The sequence below is a fragment of the Lissotriton vulgaris genome, chromosome 9 (assembly GCF_964263255.1).
Source record: "Lissotriton vulgaris chromosome 9, aLisVul1.2, whole genome shotgun sequence".
Classification (NCBI taxonomy): Eukaryota; Metazoa; Chordata; class Amphibia; order Caudata; family Salamandridae; genus Lissotriton; species Lissotriton vulgaris.
In genome coordinates, this window is record NC_141697.1 from 910,678,572 (window position 1) to 910,698,582 (window position 20,011).

A 20,011-nucleotide genomic window follows, 5' to 3' on the forward strand; every position below is an offset into this window, starting at 1 on the left:
AAGGGTTCCACAGCGTTATACAGCGCCGGGACGCCCCGGTGATGGGCAGCCTTGCGCTTTACAAGTATCCTACATTTACATTTACATTTGGGACAGAAGGAGTGCCTATGCTGAGGGCAATTAAAAGTCAGAGCACCGAATACCAAAGCTCAGTAGTCTTAAATCCACCTCAGGCCTTTTTATGCCATTGCCAGACACTCCCTGCCCAGCTATCTCTCTCTTTCTGGTTCTTGCTTTCTCCCTTGGTGGCGAATTTGTCACCTTTCTCGGTTTTTCCAAGATGTGTGATTTTCAGTCTCTTGCTCCCAGGACATATAATGTTTGTGGTGAAATAAATGACGGTATCCAAAAAGAAGCACTGGTGGACCCGGCATTTAGGGAACATAATCCCCACAGCCCCCTTGACTCTCTTTCACCAAATAGAATTCAAAGCATCTTTACTTGTGCATGGCACTGTATAAATGTTATAGTATTTCCAGTGGTGGCTCCTCCGCTAAGGCGGAGCTGTGTTGCCCCACTGCGTAAAAAAGGAAATATAAAATGACAAAGTATCGTTATTGTCAACGTTTTTCCTATTGCATGCAGTCAGAGTCCTGTGTGCAGTGTGGGCCGGGGCTGGGCGGCACAGAGGGAGGAGAGGTTTGCACCCCCAAAGTGCGCATGAACTGTTTGGCCGACCCTCTTGGGCTGAACAAACAGTTCATGCGCACTTTGCATATTCCTACCAGGCTACATTACACAGCCTGGTGAGGCACATGCACAGGCTCCCTGTTCGGAACGGAGCGCCGATCCACAGCGCTCAGGCCAATCTCAGCGCTGCATTGCAACGTTGTAATTGGCTCAGAGGAGCCTGTGTGCCGGGTGCTCCCTGCTGCCAGCTGGACTGCAGAGGAAAAATGAAGAGGATGAAGGGGAGACGGCGGCAGGCCGGACGTTCTATGGTAAGTGGTTTTTATTTTAATTAATTAACCTCTCTCCTCCTGACCACCACCCTCGCCTAGGAGCAGCCGCTACTGAGTATTTCCTGCAAAGAGGATTATAGTTTGTGAAATCGTGGTCAACAGATCTCCACTTACAACGTCAGCTGTGAAGTGCTTCACTCCCAGCTGACCAAGATGGATTGTCATTTCGGGCCCAAAGCCACAAGGCTTTGACTTTCTGGAACAGAAGTCCTAATTTAATTCCTCTGCATTTCTTGATGCAATATATCACTGGCCGCTTTCCCATTTGTGTCAGAACAGATTTGGTTAATGTATAGATGTGCAGTAAGGCTTTGAGGCAAAGGGGTACTGCTCTAAGACGGAGTGCGCTTATACACCGTGTTTTCTCAGTTGAGAAATAATTATGCCATCAACGCCCTAGCCTTACAAAACATGCGTCAGAAACACATTTCTTGTGAAATCACTCTGATTGTCCACATCCCTATTAGGATTACTTTGCCATATGATTGATGAGCGAGTGTTTCTGAGTGAACAGTTCCTGAATAGCATGTACAATTAATTTTCCACTGCTCTATGACTCATTAGAGAATGAGACATTGCCTTCAACCAGCAGTACTCAATACAATAGCAAAAATCTGGTCAATTGTAGGTACTTAGTATCTGCACTCTTATTCGTTCATATGCTGCAAAACTCACCATGCCAGTCTCAGAGGTGAAGATCACTATCTCGTACAGAGGTGCAAGCTGTTGAAAAAGATTGTCGATACCAGGCCTCTTCTTAAACCGCCAGCCGGTTACTAACTGCAGAGAGGAGAAAAATCACATTTTGATGAACAGCACAGAGAGAACTCGCCCCCTCATACTCTACTCCTACCCACGAATGATCACACGCACACACGCTCATCCCAGGTTTCAGATGCACTTTGCTCCTGGATTCAGTAAACGTACCGACCACTCAGGATGGAGTAGAACATCAGTAAGCTCGAGGACCAGGGTGTAAGGTGGCTGATAATATGGTTCCTTCAGAGGATCAGGGAGCAGCTTTGGACTGGTGGGTTCGATGATCATCTGTGCACCAAATAAAACACAATTATCAGGTGAAAATCAAGTACACAAGAATCCTTTGTCAAGGCAAGGTTACATAGTGTATCAAGAAACATGAAAACATCCAAAAACACTACCCTTTAGAGGTCATGGAATAGACATGCCTGTCATGACTCATATCTGCATCGATCTTACACCTCAAAACATTATATGAGGAAATGACGGAAACAGGAGTGATGGCCCCCACACTAAGAGAGGCTAGGATAGTGACACTGCTAAAACCTGGCAAGCAACCCACCCATAGCTCCTCATACAGGCCATTGTCCTTGTTAAACGTCAACACTAAAATGTACACAAAAATATTAGCCAATAGAACACTCTTTGGAGTTCTACAGAGATTAGAGATTAGACCCGGAAATTAACCCGTTTACCGTGGCGGACATTCCGCTGCGGTGCGGGCGTTCTATTGCGCGGACGGGGTTGCGCCGGCCAACGGTTGTGCGCAGCACCCGCGAGCACAGAAGGGGTTAAAGCAGCAGCAGCAGTGTTCCTAGATGCAGAGAAGGCGCTTGATTCGGTAGAGTGGGAACTCTATTTCAGGACTGGAGGCGAGGATTATGCCTTCTTTCTTCACTTTTATTAATAGCAGCCATCATTTAAAAGATAACTACATTTCTCATAAACACTTGGAAGACCGTAGTAAACAAAGTAAAACAACCAATCAGAACATGGCTTGTAATGTCCAATCAGGGAACATATAGCCCCAACATAGTCCTCTCTCAGTGGCCCTTTGTCCTCTTTCTTCGCTGCTACGCAGCCAAGCTGCCGCCCTCATTCTGCTGCTTTCTGTCAGTGATGAACCACAGGAGTGTTTTTTGCTCCACGTCTGTAGGCTGCTGCATGGTATCAGGCTCTTGCTTCCACCGGAACTGTGCTACTATGCCCTTTGGGATGTGAACCAGGTTCCCAACCGGTTCCTCTCATGGCAACCAAACCGGTTTCTCTCCTGAAAAGAGTTGTCAGATAAACTGGCCATGTTACTTTGCCTCATCTCTTGCCGCCGCCGCTTCCGACGTGAGGGCGTTGGACATCACAAGCAGAATGTTTTCCCCTAATGGGGTGACTTTTACTCTCCACAAAAGAACGAAATGTCACAAGTGTTATTACTTACCCCTGCGTTCCCAGACTCTCCTAAGTTATGTGTCATAAGATGCCTAAAGGCTTATGAGGAAAGGACAGAGGAGTTTGGACATTCGGGCGAATGGCAGGTACTCACTGTACTACCCAAGCCCTTTAAGGCAGTTTCCTTGCCCACTATAGCTAGGTGGGTTAGATGGGTGATGCAGGAGGCCAGCATTAGCCTCCGGGATTTTGAGGCCCACTCGGCACGGGAGCAATGGCCTTTAAAGCATTTGGCTTGGGTTCCCTTTTAGAGGATATCCTGAAGGCAGCAGATTTGTCTTAGAACTCTACCTTTAAAAGGTTTTACTTCAAGCCGGTGCTGGACATGGCTCACCTTTTGTGACCAAGATTTCAACTAGCATAATCCTTGCATCCAGTCCTGACATATATTGAAAAATATCCTAACTATAGTAACAGAAAGTTTCAATTCTATTAAGGACTCGGAGGGGAGGATTATCCCACCCAAGGGATTTCAGAGGATGATCGCCCTCCCCGTATGAGAGGAAGTAATCATGCATGAATTGAGTTTTGCTTGACGCTTTGCCTTTATGTGCTTGTTAATTCGTTCTGCTGCGTTTGCTTCACAGGCTTTGGTAGTTTGTGCCCAGGTGGTAACTATTTACTATATCTTTGTAGGCTCTGATGCGAATAAACAGGATTCATGAAGGTGATCCAATCTCGGACTTCGCCCGACGAAGGGCCACTGAGAGAGGACTATGTTGGGGCTATGTGTTCCCTGATTGGACATTACAAGCCATGTTCTGAATAGTTGTTATTTTGTTTGTTTACTACGGTCTCCCAAGTGTTCATGGGAAATGTAGTTTATCCATTTATTTATTTATAACATTTTATATAGCGCAAACTTGATCCCGAAGGATATCAGAGCGCATTACAAATTGAGGCAATTAAATAACTTCCCACCCTATTCCCCTATAACCCCACATCCCACTATGGAACTAAAAATGCAAAATTAAAACAAAAAAAATTATAAATACAACTATACATAACTCATGATTGATTACCAAACAGGCTGCCCTTGCCAGCAAGCACTAACTAGAATCAAATTACCCTCAATCATCTTGGGTAAAACAAGATAAGTGACATTGTTTCTCTTTTAAATGATGGCTGCTATTAATAAAAGTGAAGAAAGAAGTCCTAATCCTCGCCTCAGAGTCCTTAATAGAATTTAAACTTTCCGCTACGATAGCTAGGAAATCTTTCATTCATGTTTGCAGTTTTAAGCAGAATATGGGTAGGGTAAGTATTCCTACGGTTAGTCTCTGTACTATGCGCTTCCAACCGATAGGGTCAGAATAGGGAACGTGGTTTCCAATATTTTCAGCATCACATGGGGCACAAAGCAAGGCTGCCCATTTTGTCCGCTGCTATATGCGGTGGTAGTGGAGCCACTGGTGTGCGCAATTTGTGAATACCATGGCCACTGAGGGTTACGATTCCCAGGGTACACGCTTAATATCTCTGTGTATGCTGATGACACTTTGCTGTATGTCCGTAACACAGACTTAAACCTTTCTCCCATACTGCGAGAGGTAGTCCTATTCAGCGGGCACTCGGGGCTCTGCATAAACTGAGACAAGTCCATCATATTTACCCTCACAGCCGCAACAACACTGCCAGACATGGAATACTCCCTGCAATGGACCACAGATTCTTTAAGATACCTGGGCATCAGAGTCCACCCAGACCCATCCACAGTTTTGCAAGAAAATGACATGGCAATACAGAAATTATCAGAGGATGTAGATAGAAGGATAAGGCTTCCCCTGTTGCTGATGGGGCGTGTAGCACTAATGAAAATGGTAGTCCTGCCCAGATTTATTTTTCTATTTTAAAAGATACCACTGTTCCAACAATTACGTGCACAACTGATCAGACTGGTATGGGCTGGAAAGCAACCCCAGGTGTGGTGGGACTCGCTCACATTGCCCTTAGACTTAGGAGGGCTGGGAGCCCCAGATTTGGAAATGTATTATAGAGCAGTACAAAGTACATATGCATATTATTGGATACACAGCCCACATAACACCCCTTACTTATACCTAGAAAAGGATGCAGCTGACCCGCTAACACTGCCCCAAACTCTCTTTGAGCCTCCAGCCAGACAGCAGCAGGTTTCTGATTTATTAGCCAATACGGAACAAGTGTGGCAAGTGCTATTGAATAAGCAAGCGGAGGCTCTATTATATTCACCAGGGGTCCCATTGCAATGGTGTTTATAGTTCCCTTTGGGTCACGAGGGCGGAGCGAGGCAGGCCTTGCGAACGTTAGCTATTCAGAAGATGGGAGATTTCTTCATGGACGGTGTGGTGTGTAGTCGGGATACACTACTACTGCAAATGTCAGTAAAAGCTAAATACCACTTTAGACTTCACTAGCAAGCGATTTTGGGGGAAGATGTGATAGAACCACAACCCATGGGTGCCCTAACCACTCTTGTGAAACGCCTGCCAAAGTGATCACCTAATTTTACTCAAGTATGCAAGAAACACGTTGGTTGGGAGTTTTAAAAGTTAGGCTGGATTAGCAGAGAGATATAGGCAGCCCACTAAGTGACAAGGAGTGGCAATACTGCTGCGATCGGACAAAAACTCTCTCTATGAATGGCAGACACAGGCTTTTCCATTATAAATTTTTACATAGGGCCTACAACACGCCAGAAAGACAACACAGGTATGGGCTGAGAGAAGACTCAATGTGTCAGATGTGGGAGCGAAGGGGCAGGGTTTATGCACATGGCTTGACAATGTCCAGGGATACAGGAATTCTGGCAGAAATATTTCATAAACTTGGCATCATTATAAGTGCAGATTTGGAGCCAGATCCAAAACTGGCAATGCTGTGTTGGGACTTAGGCATGGAAAAAGCCATACGCCCCCTAATAGCTATTGGCCTGTTACTTGCCAAATGGCAGGTAACAATGAAATGGGCTAGAGGTCCACTGCCGAAAATAAGAGATAGGCACACGGACATGATCTACTGCAACGCACAAGCAGACATATATTGACCTGCTCCCACTCTCCAGCAGACCCAAAAGCTGTTGGGGTCCCTACCAATCATATTTACTCAGTTAGGAAATAGTTGCAGATATCAGTGACACAGAGGAGAATAACTGGGAGGTGACATAGGTAGGACAGGCAAGGAGTCGACTGAGTATATAAGTAATGAGGAAGTCAAGGTACGGACAATGTGCGCTAACCATTGATATTGGTAAGGTATATGCCCGTGGAACGTAGTTGTTGACCCGGAGGGTCAAATTGACCTTCATTATGTACCAAAAATTAAAGAATGTGCCAGATAGAAATGTAGCTATCCTATTGTTTAGCATGAAAGCGTACTGTAAGTTGAAACTTTCAATTGTAGAGCCTGGGTATTATGTAAACTGTTCTGTAAATTAATAACTTCAATAAAAATACAAATAAATCATACCTGCATCAGTTAACAAAGTCCCAAGACTGAATCCACTTTAGAAGCATCCATGGAAATAACCCACAATGTTCAAATAATAATTAGGGTGGGTAAAGAAGCATTCAGAGGTTGACTATATATCGTCTGATCAGACAAGGACATAGGAAGCAAGGAAAGTCAAGAGCTCAATAATGCCAATGGATGATCATTCAGATACAGGCTATGTGGTCAAAAAAAGGATCTTTTGCAACATGCACAGCACAAATAAGCCATGGAAACGGAGTAAGCTATGTCATATAAAAAGTGAAAAAGCCAATTGGACGAAGACTGGTTGAAGGGATGAATAAGAATTCCCAAAGAAAAAGAAATTTGTGATATAAACAGTCAAAGGGACACAAATGGAGGTGCACGCCAGGTTAGAGGAAAGTAGGAACATTTATTTTTATTGTTTCTTACACTGCAAATTCTTGCTCTCACTCACAAATAGCCAACAACTCCAGTGCATTCAGGAATTGGAAAAATAGTAAAGGTACTGTCAGTTTAGGATTTTAGGTTGGGTCCACAGTACAAGGGTCTCATCACTGTGCAGTCTCACCCCAGTAACTGGTGTGTCACCAGTCATCCCAGTTCAGTTCTTACTTTTTTTCCTCCTATGCAAGTTTGATACACTGCAAATACGTAAAGAGGGAATCTCCGGGGGTTCTCCGGGGATGGGGGGGTACAGGACATAAAAGAGGGAGAGCAATAAACTAAGTGCTGGTATCTGCATAAAGATCATTTTATTAGGTCTTTCCTTCTTCTAGACACAAGTCCACAATGCACAGCCACAAAATGCTGGGAGGTAGTACATCTTATGGCAGACAGGTGCACAGATTTTCATGCCCGAAACACTGAATCATTAAGGGAAGATGCTTCTAGTAAATTATTACTTAAGGCATACATGGTTAACATAGTGCCTGCGTGACAGATTTCTGCAACTGCACTTGCCTCTAAAAAGCCACTGATGCAGTATTAACTTTGGTGTGATGAGAATGAGGTCTCAGAGGACACTGAACGTTTCCCATTTAACAGGCCCTGGGTTCACAATAATATCTACCTGGCAACAGTAGCTTCCACATTCGAGTTGACTGCAGTGAGATTGCCATAAGTGATAAAACAATGATATGACTTCCAGAAAAAAGTCGTTGCCTCCAAATAGTATGAGCGCGCCCTGGAAACTTCCATGGTATGAAGAGTTTCCTCAACTGAGAAAATGGGAGGTCTAGAGAGAAAGACTAGCAGACCATTTTCCAGATTAAGATGACATTCCTTTAAAATCATGGAAATGAAGTTGACTCCCCCCAATATCAACTTTACCTTATAGAAAACTAACTATGGACCTTTTAAAGTAAAACAATGCTGCTCACCCTCTTCACTGTGAAAGTAATGTCAACGTACAGTCTGTTTGTCATCTCAGATCAATGTCAAGAGTCTCAATCGTCTTAAGTGGATTGTGCCTTAGGAGAAAAAACATCAAGTGGATATCCCACTAAAGAGTAAATCTGTCACTTGAGAATGCAGAAAAACCATGTCACTGTGGGTCCTGTCATTTTGAAGATGTATCTAGGTGAATTAATCTAAGCAGCAATCGTTGAAAAAACACGTTTGTAGGAGTGAAATAAGCTTTTTGAATCACAAATGTTTAAGATACCATCTAAACCGATCTATACAGGATAAAGTCAATGTTAAATAGCCCAGTGACAAAAGTGAAAATGGAGGCAAAGCGGAGTCTTTCTTGGCTATTCTCGGGATGGCAATTTTTGATTTCTAGCTCTCAAATTAACAAATGATAGTAAGGGATAAAAGAATCCCTTCCACATCCTCCCACCCATGCTGAATCAGTATACTCAGAAACTCAGGAAGTTCCAAGAAGCTGTTTTGGGTAAACAGAATCCGATCTGCAACCCAAATCAGCCTCAGCCAGAATATGGCTCTGAAGATTACCTTCCACAGTGTTTGCATTCCAGACTCTTGGGAGAGTCCTGACAGTTTTAGGAGATAGAGTAATTTGCCTGACCAATCAAAGTATAAAAAAAAAAATCTTTCGAAAGGAACTCTTTCCCACTGCTGACAAAGGAACACATTGCAGCAGAAAATCTCCACGTGCTGTAGATTAACATATAAACCAATTGATTAATCTGAAATCTTGTTGGATATGTCTTCTCATGTCCAGGTGAAAGGCCAAAGGAAAGACTTTTGTTAACTGCCCAGCACTAAAGCTGAACAGCCAATTTGCACAGGAACTGAGATTTTGTTGTGCCACGTTTGTTTTAGAGAACATAAACTCTTGCCTTTAAAGACTGAAATAACCTTCCGCTACTGAAGAGGAAGAAAGTATATGTAACAGAAAGACAGTTTTTAGCTCCAGGTATTCATGTGCAGCTTAAATTTTCTTTGCTGATAGCCAATCCGTAAGCGTTCAGAGAGTGAATTCCTAAACACTGCATGGAGTCGCAGGCTGTCACCTTTATTTGTCTAACTGATGAATGAAAGCACAAGTTACTACTTGTGTAAGGATATATCTGTAAAAGACATTAGTTAGTGATAGATTCCTTACCTTGGATTCCTTACCTTAGAATATCCCCAGGCATCAGACTGGATCCGGAAAGTTTTTCGTCAGCAGTACCCCCTGCGCGTCGGTAGGTGGCGTTGTGCGGCTCCGCGTCCGTCGCTGGCGTCGTAAGCACTGAGATGACGTCACGGAGACTACTTGGGCACCACCCATGCGCGCGGACGTCAGTTCTGTACATGACTTTCCGTACCAGGAAAGTAGAGTCTTGCAAGAAACTGACCACTGGTGCCATGAAACTAGTGCCATGAAAGGGATGACCTTAAACCTAGAAATCAGTTTGCAGAACGGGGAGGATGGGTGGGGCGGTAAGGAATCTATCACTAACTAATGTCTCTTAAAGATAGATCGTTACACAAGTAGTAACTTGTACATCTGAAAGAGACACGTTAGTGATAGATTCCTTGCCTTAGAATAGATACCCCAGCAATACCATCCCCAGTGGTGGGTCTGCGAATAAGATTACACCAGAAAGTCACGGAGAACAGAACGGCCAAAGAAGCAGTCTCTCTGGACTTGACTGTCAAGGCAGTAATGCTTGGTAAACATGTGCAGAGAGGCCCACATAGCTGCCTGACAAATGTCCTGCAAGGGAACGCCTCGTCCCAAGGCAGTAGTGGCTGTAGTCGCCCTGGTAGAATGGGCACGCAGCCCCACAGGAGGCTCCTTCTTAGCCAACGAGTAACATGCTTTGATGCGCAGAACGACCCAGGAGAGATGGTCCTTTGTGCACGGTCCGACCTTTTTTGGCGCCCACAAAGCCAACAAAGAGCTGGTCATCCACCCGGAACTATTGTGTGCACTTCAGATAGAACGAGAGCGCGCGTTTTGGGTCCAGACGGGGAGCTTCTCTTCCTCTTTTGAAGGATGCGGAGGCGGGAAGAAGGTGGGCAAAGTGATGGTCTGCCCAGTGTGGAAGGGCGTGACAACCTTTGGCAAGAAAGAAGGACGGGAGGAAAGATTGTGGAGGGCGGGCCCGATTACATCCCCGGAGTGCCTGCGCTGTGGGACTGAGAGAGGTACGCTGTTGCATACAGTTTGGTCTTGCGTTGGTCTGACCCGGTTCTGGAACGGGTCTGGAGCTGTCTGTCGGAGGTGCTGGGGTGGGATCTCCCCCGCTCCCCCCGGTTGGGTCTGCTACATGTTCTGGAGAATGTGGGCGGGAATATCTACAAACGCCACCTTCTGCTGATGGGTCTAGTGGTGGCTAAGCGGGACCTGGCAAGGGCTTGGAAGAGTGACCGGGCTCCGCCACTAGGGGCCTGGAAGGCAGGCCTTGATTATTTTATGGGACTGGAGCGGCCAGTGTTTGAGGCCAGAGGATGCCCACGGAAACACTTTAAAATATGGAAGCGGTGGGCGGACTACAGGGGGTTGACTCTGGAACCTCCGGCTGCCCCGTACGAAGGCTTGCCTACTCTAGAGGACCTTCAGGCCTAGAATGACACTCGAAGACTGCTATATCATGATCTATTGACGGAACTGTTGTGATCACGTGCATGGGGTTAGGGTGGGATAAGGGGTGGGTAGATGGGACACTGGGTAGTTGGGGGGGGACTGGGGTGGTGGGGGGGGTTTGTTTCCCTTTCCCCTTTTCATTTTCCTTTCCTCCAATTGATTGGGTTGTATGTATATTGAAATGTGCTTTGCTACTTGACAGTGTCTTCCTGACTATGGAAAACTGTGCTTATGCCTTGCCTAATCAACCAATAAAACCTATTGTGAAAAAAATAAAGAAGGATGGGTCCTTAAAACCCCCTTGTCCGGATGAACAGACCCCCTTGTCCGGATGAACAGAAAGGAAAGGAGGTTTAGAAGAGAGAGCCTGGAGCTCACTCACTCTTCTGGCAGAGGTGATAGCTACCAGGAAAGCCGTTTTCAGAGTGAGAAGACGTAAAGAACAGTTATGAAGGGGCTCAAAGGGAGAGCACATCAGATAGGTCAAGACAGAATTTAAGTCCCATTGAGGCATTATGAAAGGTACGGGAGGAAACGTGCGTGTAATGCCTTTCAGGAAACGGTTAACAACCGGGGACTTTAAGAGAGAAGGCTGATCTGGAAGCCTTAGAAAGGCGGAATTTGTAAAAAAAAAAATTTTAAGTTTTATATAACGCAAACTTGATCCGAAGAATATCAGAGCGATTTACAATTTGAAGCAAAGGTAACAAATCAAAACATGAGTCTAATATGGGGAATCTAATAGGCATTGGATCAACTAGTACACACGTAACAGCTCAATATATACCGGAGGGCATGAATAGGAATCGGCTATGCGATGAAGCATTGAGAGATAAGGGGAGTACGTACAATAATCATATACAGGAATAATAACCAGTACCCTAAACAATAATCAAAACAAAAGAGTGCTCCCCCGCCATCATCACCACCCCCTTTTCTGAATCGTTTTTGGCCACCATAGGTGTGGCAGGGTATACTCAGACATGAGTCCCTTTCTCACTGCACCATCAGGATTCAAGCAAGCCGGGCCGACGAGGCTGAAATGCCAGAAACCGGTCCCCGGTAGCTTGTCTCCTTTCTGGTGAAGAATTGGCTTGGTAGTTTAGTCTGCCCTGTTCCCATGATGCACTGGGCCAGGGACAGACTGATTTGCATATAGCCAGGTTCTGAACTGGGATGGTGCAGTGAGATAAATAACGGTGATGGATCAAGCCCTGATCTTTGGACTGGGTAAGAGTGGTCTGCTTAATTCAGACACTCTGTTCATCACCACCCCCTTTTCTGAATCGTTTTTGGACACCATAGGTGTGGCAGGGTATACTCAGACATGAGTCCCTTTCTCACTGCACCATCAGGATTCAAGCAAGCCGGGCCGACGAGGCTGAAATGCCAGAAACCGGTCCCCGGTAGCTTGTCTCCTTTCTGGTGAAGAATTGGCTTGGTAGTTTAGTCTGCCCTGTTCCCATGATGCACTGGGCCAGGGACAGACTGATTTGCATATAGCCAGGTTCTGAACTGGGATGGTGCAGTGAGATAAATAACGGTGATGGATCAAGCCCTGATCTTTGGACTGGGTAAGAGTGGTCTGCTTAATTCAGACACTCTGTTCATCACCACCCCCTTTTCTAAATCCCCCGCCATCATCAGCACCCTATTGTCCCCGCTTCCCCCATCATTAAAGACCCTTTGCACCCTATCAAACATCACAGCAGGTTCTTTCTCAGCTCAGCATTCCATCCTCCGAAGTCCCTTACCTTTCTCACCAAGTTCAGGAGTTCCTTTTACCTAAAGCTCATTCTGAACAGCCACTTTCCTGCCCCATCTGGAGCACTACCAGTCCCTAGTTCAAATTATGAAAAATCTTTCAGCACAATCAACCCCCTTAAACCTCAAATGTCCAGGAGTCGCTTCCCCATTTTCCCCAAATTCCTACTATGGGGATGGTGATCTCTCCCACACCTTAGGATCCCTGCTATTCAAGCGAAATATGCTCTTCTCTCCCCGCCTCAGCCTGTACGTGCCCCACTGCTCCCTGTCCCCCATTTTCTCTTTTAAGGGATGATAGTGCTCAGAGCAGAGCCCTGCTGGGCCAAGGATAGTAGGAACAGAAGGACCTGGGAACAGAAGGACCTCAGAAAGAGGGGCAGAAAGGGATCCACAGCCTTTGCTGTGCACCATGCCACAAATTTGTTCTACCTGCAGGCGTATACCGTCTTAGTGGAAGGACGCCTGGCTGCCAGAATGACATCACAGACTTCGGGAGGAAGCTCGAAAGTTGTCAACTGTTGCCGCTCAATCTCCACGCAGGGAAGTGGAGGCTGGACAGGTTCGGGTGGAGGACCGTCCCCTGCTGCTGCGACAGGAGATTACCGCTAAGAGGCAGTCGGATCGGGGGATCGATCGCCATGCTGAGTAGCTCAGGATACCAGTATCTTCGTGCCCAATCCGGAGCCACAAGGATGACTTGGGCCCGGTAACCGCCGAATCTTCTACAGCACTCTGGGCAGAAGTGGTATAGGAGGAACGGCGTACAACACACCGCAGCTCCACTCGCGACAAAGCTTCGCCGAGCGAGTGCCGCCTTGGAAATTACAACGGGCAGAATTGATGACATTGCGCGCTCTCTTCGGTGGCGAATAGATCTAACCAAGGCTCTTCCCACTGCAGAAAGAAACCATGCGCCACGTCAGAGTTCAGACGCCATTCGTGATCCATCAAGCACCGGCGGCTGAGTTCGTCTGCCCTGGCATTCAGAGAACCTGGCAGGTGTTGAACCACCAAGGTAAAGCCTTGATGTTCCAGCCATGTCCAGAGGCGCAGAGTCTCCGGACATAGGGTCCACGTCTCCTCCCCGCCCTGTCTGTTGCAGTACCACATGGCGGTGGTGTTGTCCGGGAACACCCGCACTACACTTCCCCGGACAGAGGGAAGGAATGCCTTCAGTGCAAGTCGGATCGCTCGAAGCTCCAAAAGATTGATATGGAGCCGGAACTCCGCCGGAGACCAGAGGCCTCTGATCTCCACCTCTCCCAAGTCGCCGCCCCGTCCCTGGAGGGACGCATCCGTCACCACTGTGTTCCGGTTGAGTCCAGAGGGATCTGCCATTGACCCAATCGCGATTCGTGAGCCACCACTGCAATTGTCGTGCAGTGCCCTTCGAGATCTGGACATGATACGACAGGTTGTACTGATGCTGTGCCCACTGGAACTTCAGGTCCCACTGCAGAGCCCGCATATGCCACCTGACATGTTGCACTAGCAGGATGCAGGAGGCCATCAGGCCCAGGAGCCGGAGGGTCATCCTGACTGAAAACCGGGATAGAGGCTGAAAGATCGGAATAATAGCCTGAATATCCCAGACTCGCTGCTCAGGAGGATAAACCTGAAACTGCGTCGAATCCAGAACCGCTCCGATGAAAGAGAGGTTCTGAGGGAGAACCCCAGCAAATGCAGGAGGTCGGCCGTAGTCTGAAGGTGGGTGACGACTGCCTGGGGCGAGCCCGCCTTCAACAACCAGTCGTCGAGGTAGGGGAAGACTGACACCACTGACATGCGCAGATGAGCTGTGACCACCCCCATCACTTTCATAAACACCCGAGGGGCGCTGGTAAGGCCGAAGGGGAGCACGGCAAACTGAAAATCCTTCTGGCCTACCGTGAACCGCAGGTAACGCCGGTGGGCCGGCAGAACCGGGATGTGAAAATATGCGTCCTGCAAGTCCAACGCTACAATCCAGTCTCCATGGTCGAGGGCAGCCAAGACCTGAGCCAGAGTCAACATCTTGAACTTCTCTTTCCGGAGGAAGCGATTGACGTTCCTGAGATCCAAGATGGGGCACAGGCCAACTTTCTCTTTCTTAGGGACCAGAAACTAGTGGGAATAACAACCACGTCCTACTTCTGGCCCAGGAACGCGCTCTATGGCCCCTTTAGCCAAGAGGGCCGTGACTTCCTGTTGGAGAAGCGCAAAGTGATCCCCGACATGCGGTCGAACTGAGGTGGCGTGGCTGGGGAGGCAGACTCGAAGGGGTGGGAGTAGCCCCTTCGGACAATTTGCAGCACCCACCTGTCCGACGTGACAGAGCGCCAGTGGGGGAGGTGATATTGAATCCTGCCGCCAACCGGCCTGGGGTGCACCCCAAAGCTTGGACTAGGAAGGCTTTGAGGCGGATGCTGCGGGAGCGGAGGGAGACAGACCCGCACGCTGGCCCCCCATGCCGCCAAGGCGGCCACCACGCCCGCGCTGAGGTTGGTTCTGCGCAGGCTTCTGGCTGAACGAACGTGTAGGGGCGCCCGTTCCGTGGCCACAAAAGGAACGAAGGGTAGACATGGCCGGGCGTGTGATGGAGAGACCCAAGGACTTGGCCCTAGCCCAAGAATCCTTAAAACGCTCCAGCGCACTGTCTGCCTTATTGCCAAACAGGCGAGTACCATCAAAAGGCATGTCTAGAAGGGAACTCTGGACATCCCCCGAAAACGCCGTGGACTGCAGCCAGGCATGGCGACGCAAGGCCACCGTCGTGCAAATTGCTCTCCCCAACGAGTCCGCGGTGTCCAGCCCACACCGAATTGTGAACTTCGCGGCATCCTTCCCAACAGCTTGGGAAAGTACAGCCCAAACCTCCTCCGGGCACTGGGGCAGAGTTTGCGCCACTGTGTCCCACACAGCGTGAGAGTAGCGGCCCAAGAGGCATGCAGTGTTGACTGACCGCAGCCCCAAGCTGGCAGAGGAAAACAACTTCTTGCCAAACTGCTCCAGCTTTTTCGATTCCTTATCCGGCGGATCGGTAGGGAATGCACTTTGGGAAGTGGAGGCCTGAATGACCAGCCTCTCTGGGGTCGGATGGTTTTTTAAAAAGGCAGGGTCACCCGGTGCCGGGCGATGACGCCAGGCCACGTTTTTATCCACAGGAACCCCTGTAGCTGGTCTGGACCAGGTGCCCATCAAAACATCTGTCAAGGCCTCATTGAACGGAAGCAGAGGTTCCATAGAACTTGCCGCCGGCTGAAACACTTCAGTAAGGAGGTTCGTCTTGAGAGTAACAGTAGGCAGATCAAGGTCAAGGGCCTCAGCTGCTCTACGGAGCACCACAGTGTATGTAGCACCTTTCTCCATGACAGCTAGAGGAGACACAAACCCAGGCTCAGAAGAGAGGTCAAGGCCACCTGCATCCTCCGAGTCCTCCGCCCACTCATGTTGAGACTCGCACTGTTGTGCAAGAGGGTCCTTCGACCCCTCCCAGTCATCCCCTTCCTCCACAGCCCGAGGCACAGGCTGCAGTGGCGGGGGCGGCACAGGGGAAAAGAAATGCTCCAACAGCGCCGTTCGGCGCCGATCCGGCTCCATGTCCCAATTAGGGTCCCAGGCCAGAGCAGAATTGCTAGGAAACTCAGGCAAGGGCAGAGGTGGCACGAACTAAACCCATTGAGGTGCCGAAAATGGAGCCGTAGGGGGTGCCGGGCCCCAGAATACCCTGCGCCGCCAGCAAACAAGGGCCCTCAATAGGGACCACGGGGCCCGAAGGAGCGCCGGCAGGAGCCCTAGGCCTGAAAAGGTGGTCCATGGAGGCAAGAAACTCTTGCACCTGGGCCGGAGTCGCCGACGGACCCGGGTAGGCCGCAGGACTCAGGTTCTAACGGAGCCGTGGGGGAAGGATCCCTAGCCCCCTCGTCCGCATCCGGAGACCGATGGGGGGGGGGAGGTCAGAGAGCGTACACGCTTCTTCGACTTTCTCTTGCGACGTTGCTTACCCGATTCAGAGGGTGAAGACTTGGACCCCGAGGAGCAATGATGATGGCTCTGCGGTCGGTCCCTTGAGCGACCCCTAGACCTCGAACGGCGCAGAGACGACTGCCGGGCCTCCAGCAGCTTTCAAGACCGCTCCGGCGAAGCCTTCAGAGCCATGGCCAGACAGTCGGAACATGACCTGGAGTCTTGGTCGCACTCCAGACAGTAGAGACAGATGCCATAGGGGTCAGCCACCGACATCGCACGGCAGCAGGCCAAGCAGGATTTAAATCCAGGCATCCCTACATGGCACCAGGAGTCAAAGACTCAAAAAGAAGTAGAGACAAAAGTCTCGAAAAAAATGACTAGGGCACGTGCTCTAACCAGATCTGCGCTTGCTGGCGCGGAAAAAGAAAACTGATGTCAGCACGCATGGGTGGCGCCTAAATAGTCTCCGTGACGTCATCTCGGCCCTTACGACGCCAGCGACGGACGTGGAGCCGCACGACGCCACCTACCGACGCGCAGGGGTACTGCTGACATAAAAATTTCCGGATCCAGTCTGACGCCTGGGGATACTCTAAGGTAAGGAATCTAAGGTAAGGAATCTATCACTAATGTGTCTCTTTCAGATGTATTGAATTTTAACAGGATAAGACTCCCGAGATCACCACAACACCATGCACAACTTTGCTTCAAATACAAATTTCCCCTGACTGCAGCTCTTGTAATTAGTCCCAACGAAGGATCTTATGAAGTTGTATGCCTCACTGTCAGATGGACAAGAGGAACCACTTATATGCATAAAGTCATGTATGACAGCAATCCTCTTAAACCACCATGCAGGTGTTCGAGTGCTCATGTGAAGAGGCAATTTTTGGTACTTTCTATCTGGCTGGTGAAGCATAGGCCTTTCATGAAGGGAGTCCATAAAATACAAAGCTGTGGCAACAGATTACCTGAAATCTCTTTACGTCTATTAAGAAACCACATTTTTGAACAAAGCTGTACACTAACTACAGGTTTCTGGTCATGTCTCCTGGACACATTAGTCTTCCTCTGATCGAACATTCACAGGGGTATGTGAGAATAATCTGCAATTGAAGTTTGGAAGCACCTTAGTAAATACACGTGGAGCTCTGTTTAGCCTGAATGGAGGTTCCTGTATTGATGAGGCGGTTGTTGGCCATTCCTGAGGTTTTCCATTCCATAGTAGATGCATTCTGGAGCTATATGGTTGCGAGCTTTTCTCCTTAGTGCATTAACTAGCCAAAATTTGAGTTAGATTTACCATATTTCTATAATAAGAAATTTGAGGTCCTCCTAGGTCCAATGATACTGGTTATGGGGGGTAATGAAATAAATGTCTGGCATAAAAGCTCTAATCCGCTATTAGAACTCTTGGATTGCTTCAAAATGCAAACTGGTAACTCTCCCATAGAAGTTTTGGAGATTCCCTTATTTTAGAAAGCTGAGGAAGGAAAGGAATGGAAGGAGGTTTTTAAAACCTGGCAGTCTTGTTTAATGGAAGACCACCTCTCCACTTGGGATGTATGCTCCTTGATAATTGGCAGAGAAAGGAGCTTAATTCTCCAAAGTGACCCGTAATAACTTCTAGGCTGTATAAGGCAGTCTTGCAAAATCTGCTCCATCATCTTCTCACAGCTGACTTAGACAGGCTCCTGCAGACTAGAAAAACAGATTGTGAAGGTGGTGTCATTTTGGCTAACTGGTGATATTCAGTGCAAAATTACCACCATTCCAACGTGTAACCATTCAAAAAACTACAGGTAAAACGCATGATAGGGGGCTTATATCTATTTTGCCTGTTCTGTAGTTTAACATACTTTCAAAATGTACTTGCAAAATGCATAAATCATAGTCTGGAACTGGCTGATTGAATATACGACTTCAGTGGAGGAGACAAAACTATTTGGCCTGAAATGTTCCAACTTACTATGCTCAAGGAGTGATCCCGGACACGGAAAATGTTGGCTTCCTTCAACTGATCCCTTTATCTACTCACGCTTTAGTAAACTGCCTCCCTCAACATTTCTAGTAAGGAGGGACAAATGACCAGTGCTTGCTGTTTTGTAGCAGACATTAAATACGACAGGCTTAGGGACCTATATATCGCATTTATTAAAGACAATGACTAAGGAGGGGAAGGAGAAGGACTAAATGAATTACCTCCACATCCTAAATCACCATGTGCCTGAATTTGTGGGAAACCTTCACCAGTTAAGATAACACTGTTACAGAGGTACTGCGATCTTGGAGGGAGATTGATCTCTCCTCATATCTGACAACTTTGGCCCTTGACTCATCTGACTGTCTAGAGCATTTGGCCAAGGAGCCTGGTCAGATACAGTATCATCCAAGTCTGTTCTTTGCGGTTTTAAGATGGGAAAGTGCTCTGCAATAATGTAAAACCCTTATTTGTGACTAGATGCTGAATAGCGCAAGACGCCAAAATTATGACACTGTGCTTTCACTTCAAAAGGTGCTCCTAAGTGTGCATGCTCAGAGGTTTACCGTCTTAAATGAGCAGAAGGTCGTAGGGGAAGAAGCTCTTATACCTGTTCCAATAGATTAAGCAGAAATGAATAGTGCCCTAGAGCATATATCCCTATTACACAAATGTGATGGCAGCATCTTTCCACAAAGTTAACGATCTCTTCAGGGACATGACTACGTTTGACTGTTTTGTCTTCAGCAATCTAGACTGATTTCCAACAATGAAAAGACAAAAACTTCCCAAAGAATTACAGTGTTCTGAGGACTGTTCGCAGAGTAGCAACGGGTCACACCAAATGCACTGGCTAAAGATAGTCTTCAAAAGCATGTGCAGAGGAGGGGGCAAAGGGAAGGTGCAATGAAAAAGAAGCCCTTTTCAAAACGGATTGTTAGCCCTCCTCTCCATCCTACTAACAAGTAGAATAAACCATTAGCAAGATATGGGACCTTGCATGCACCTAAAGGATCCTTTGAGAAAGTCTCAAAGCTAAAGCATCATTACCATTGGCTTCTTTCTGGTCCTGCATATGGTGAAAGCACTGGCCAGTCAGCTTGGAAAGTGAAAGAGGGAGAGCCAAGAAGGGCAGATTATACAGAGTGTGGAAGAAAAGGCATAATACACTAATGTAGGGTGGCGGGGAACCTGGAGTGTGCACAATAGCTGGGAAAGACACCAGAAACAGCAGGGGGAGATGGTACAGAAAGCCATAGGAAGAAAGTCCAGAAACACCATTACGAATGAGTCATGGGAGGGTAAAGAAAGAAAAAAGTAGACCCAACAGAAATTAAACAGACAGGAACAAATCACAAACAAGCATTTACAATGCAATAGGTCTCGCAGCATTAAAGTTTGAGTTATTGGCATTGTGTATGACAATGTGTTGCATAATTTTTTGCGAAAACTCTGAATTGGTGTATAAAGATGATTTGCAAACTGTCAGATGTTGCTCAATAATAAGGAGAGTTGGGAATAATTATGCTATGCTATCTTTTGCTATCCTGTGTTTTTTTATTATGCTGTGCTGTGTTTTGTTATGCTATGCTGTGTTTTGTTATGCTATTTTTTGTTATGCTATGCTGGTGAGGGTGTGTGAGGGTGAGTGAGGGT

General features: G+C 47.5%; 1 protein-coding gene across 1 annotated transcript in view; it reads right to left on the reverse strand.

Moving 5' to 3' along the window:
* Positions 1-20,011, reverse strand: part of TIMM50 (translocase of inner mitochondrial membrane 50) — a 395,791-nt gene that overhangs the window by 121,171 nt on the left and 254,609 nt on the right. The window contains exons 6-7 of the mRNA XM_086938707.1: positions 1,890-2,009; positions 1,638-1,742 (exon numbers count right to left, since the gene is read on the reverse strand). Of these exons, the coding sequence (XP_086794833.1) occupies positions 1,638-1,742; positions 1,890-2,009 (225 nt within the window). The remainder of the gene's footprint in view (positions 1-1,637; positions 1,743-1,889; positions 2,010-20,011) is intronic.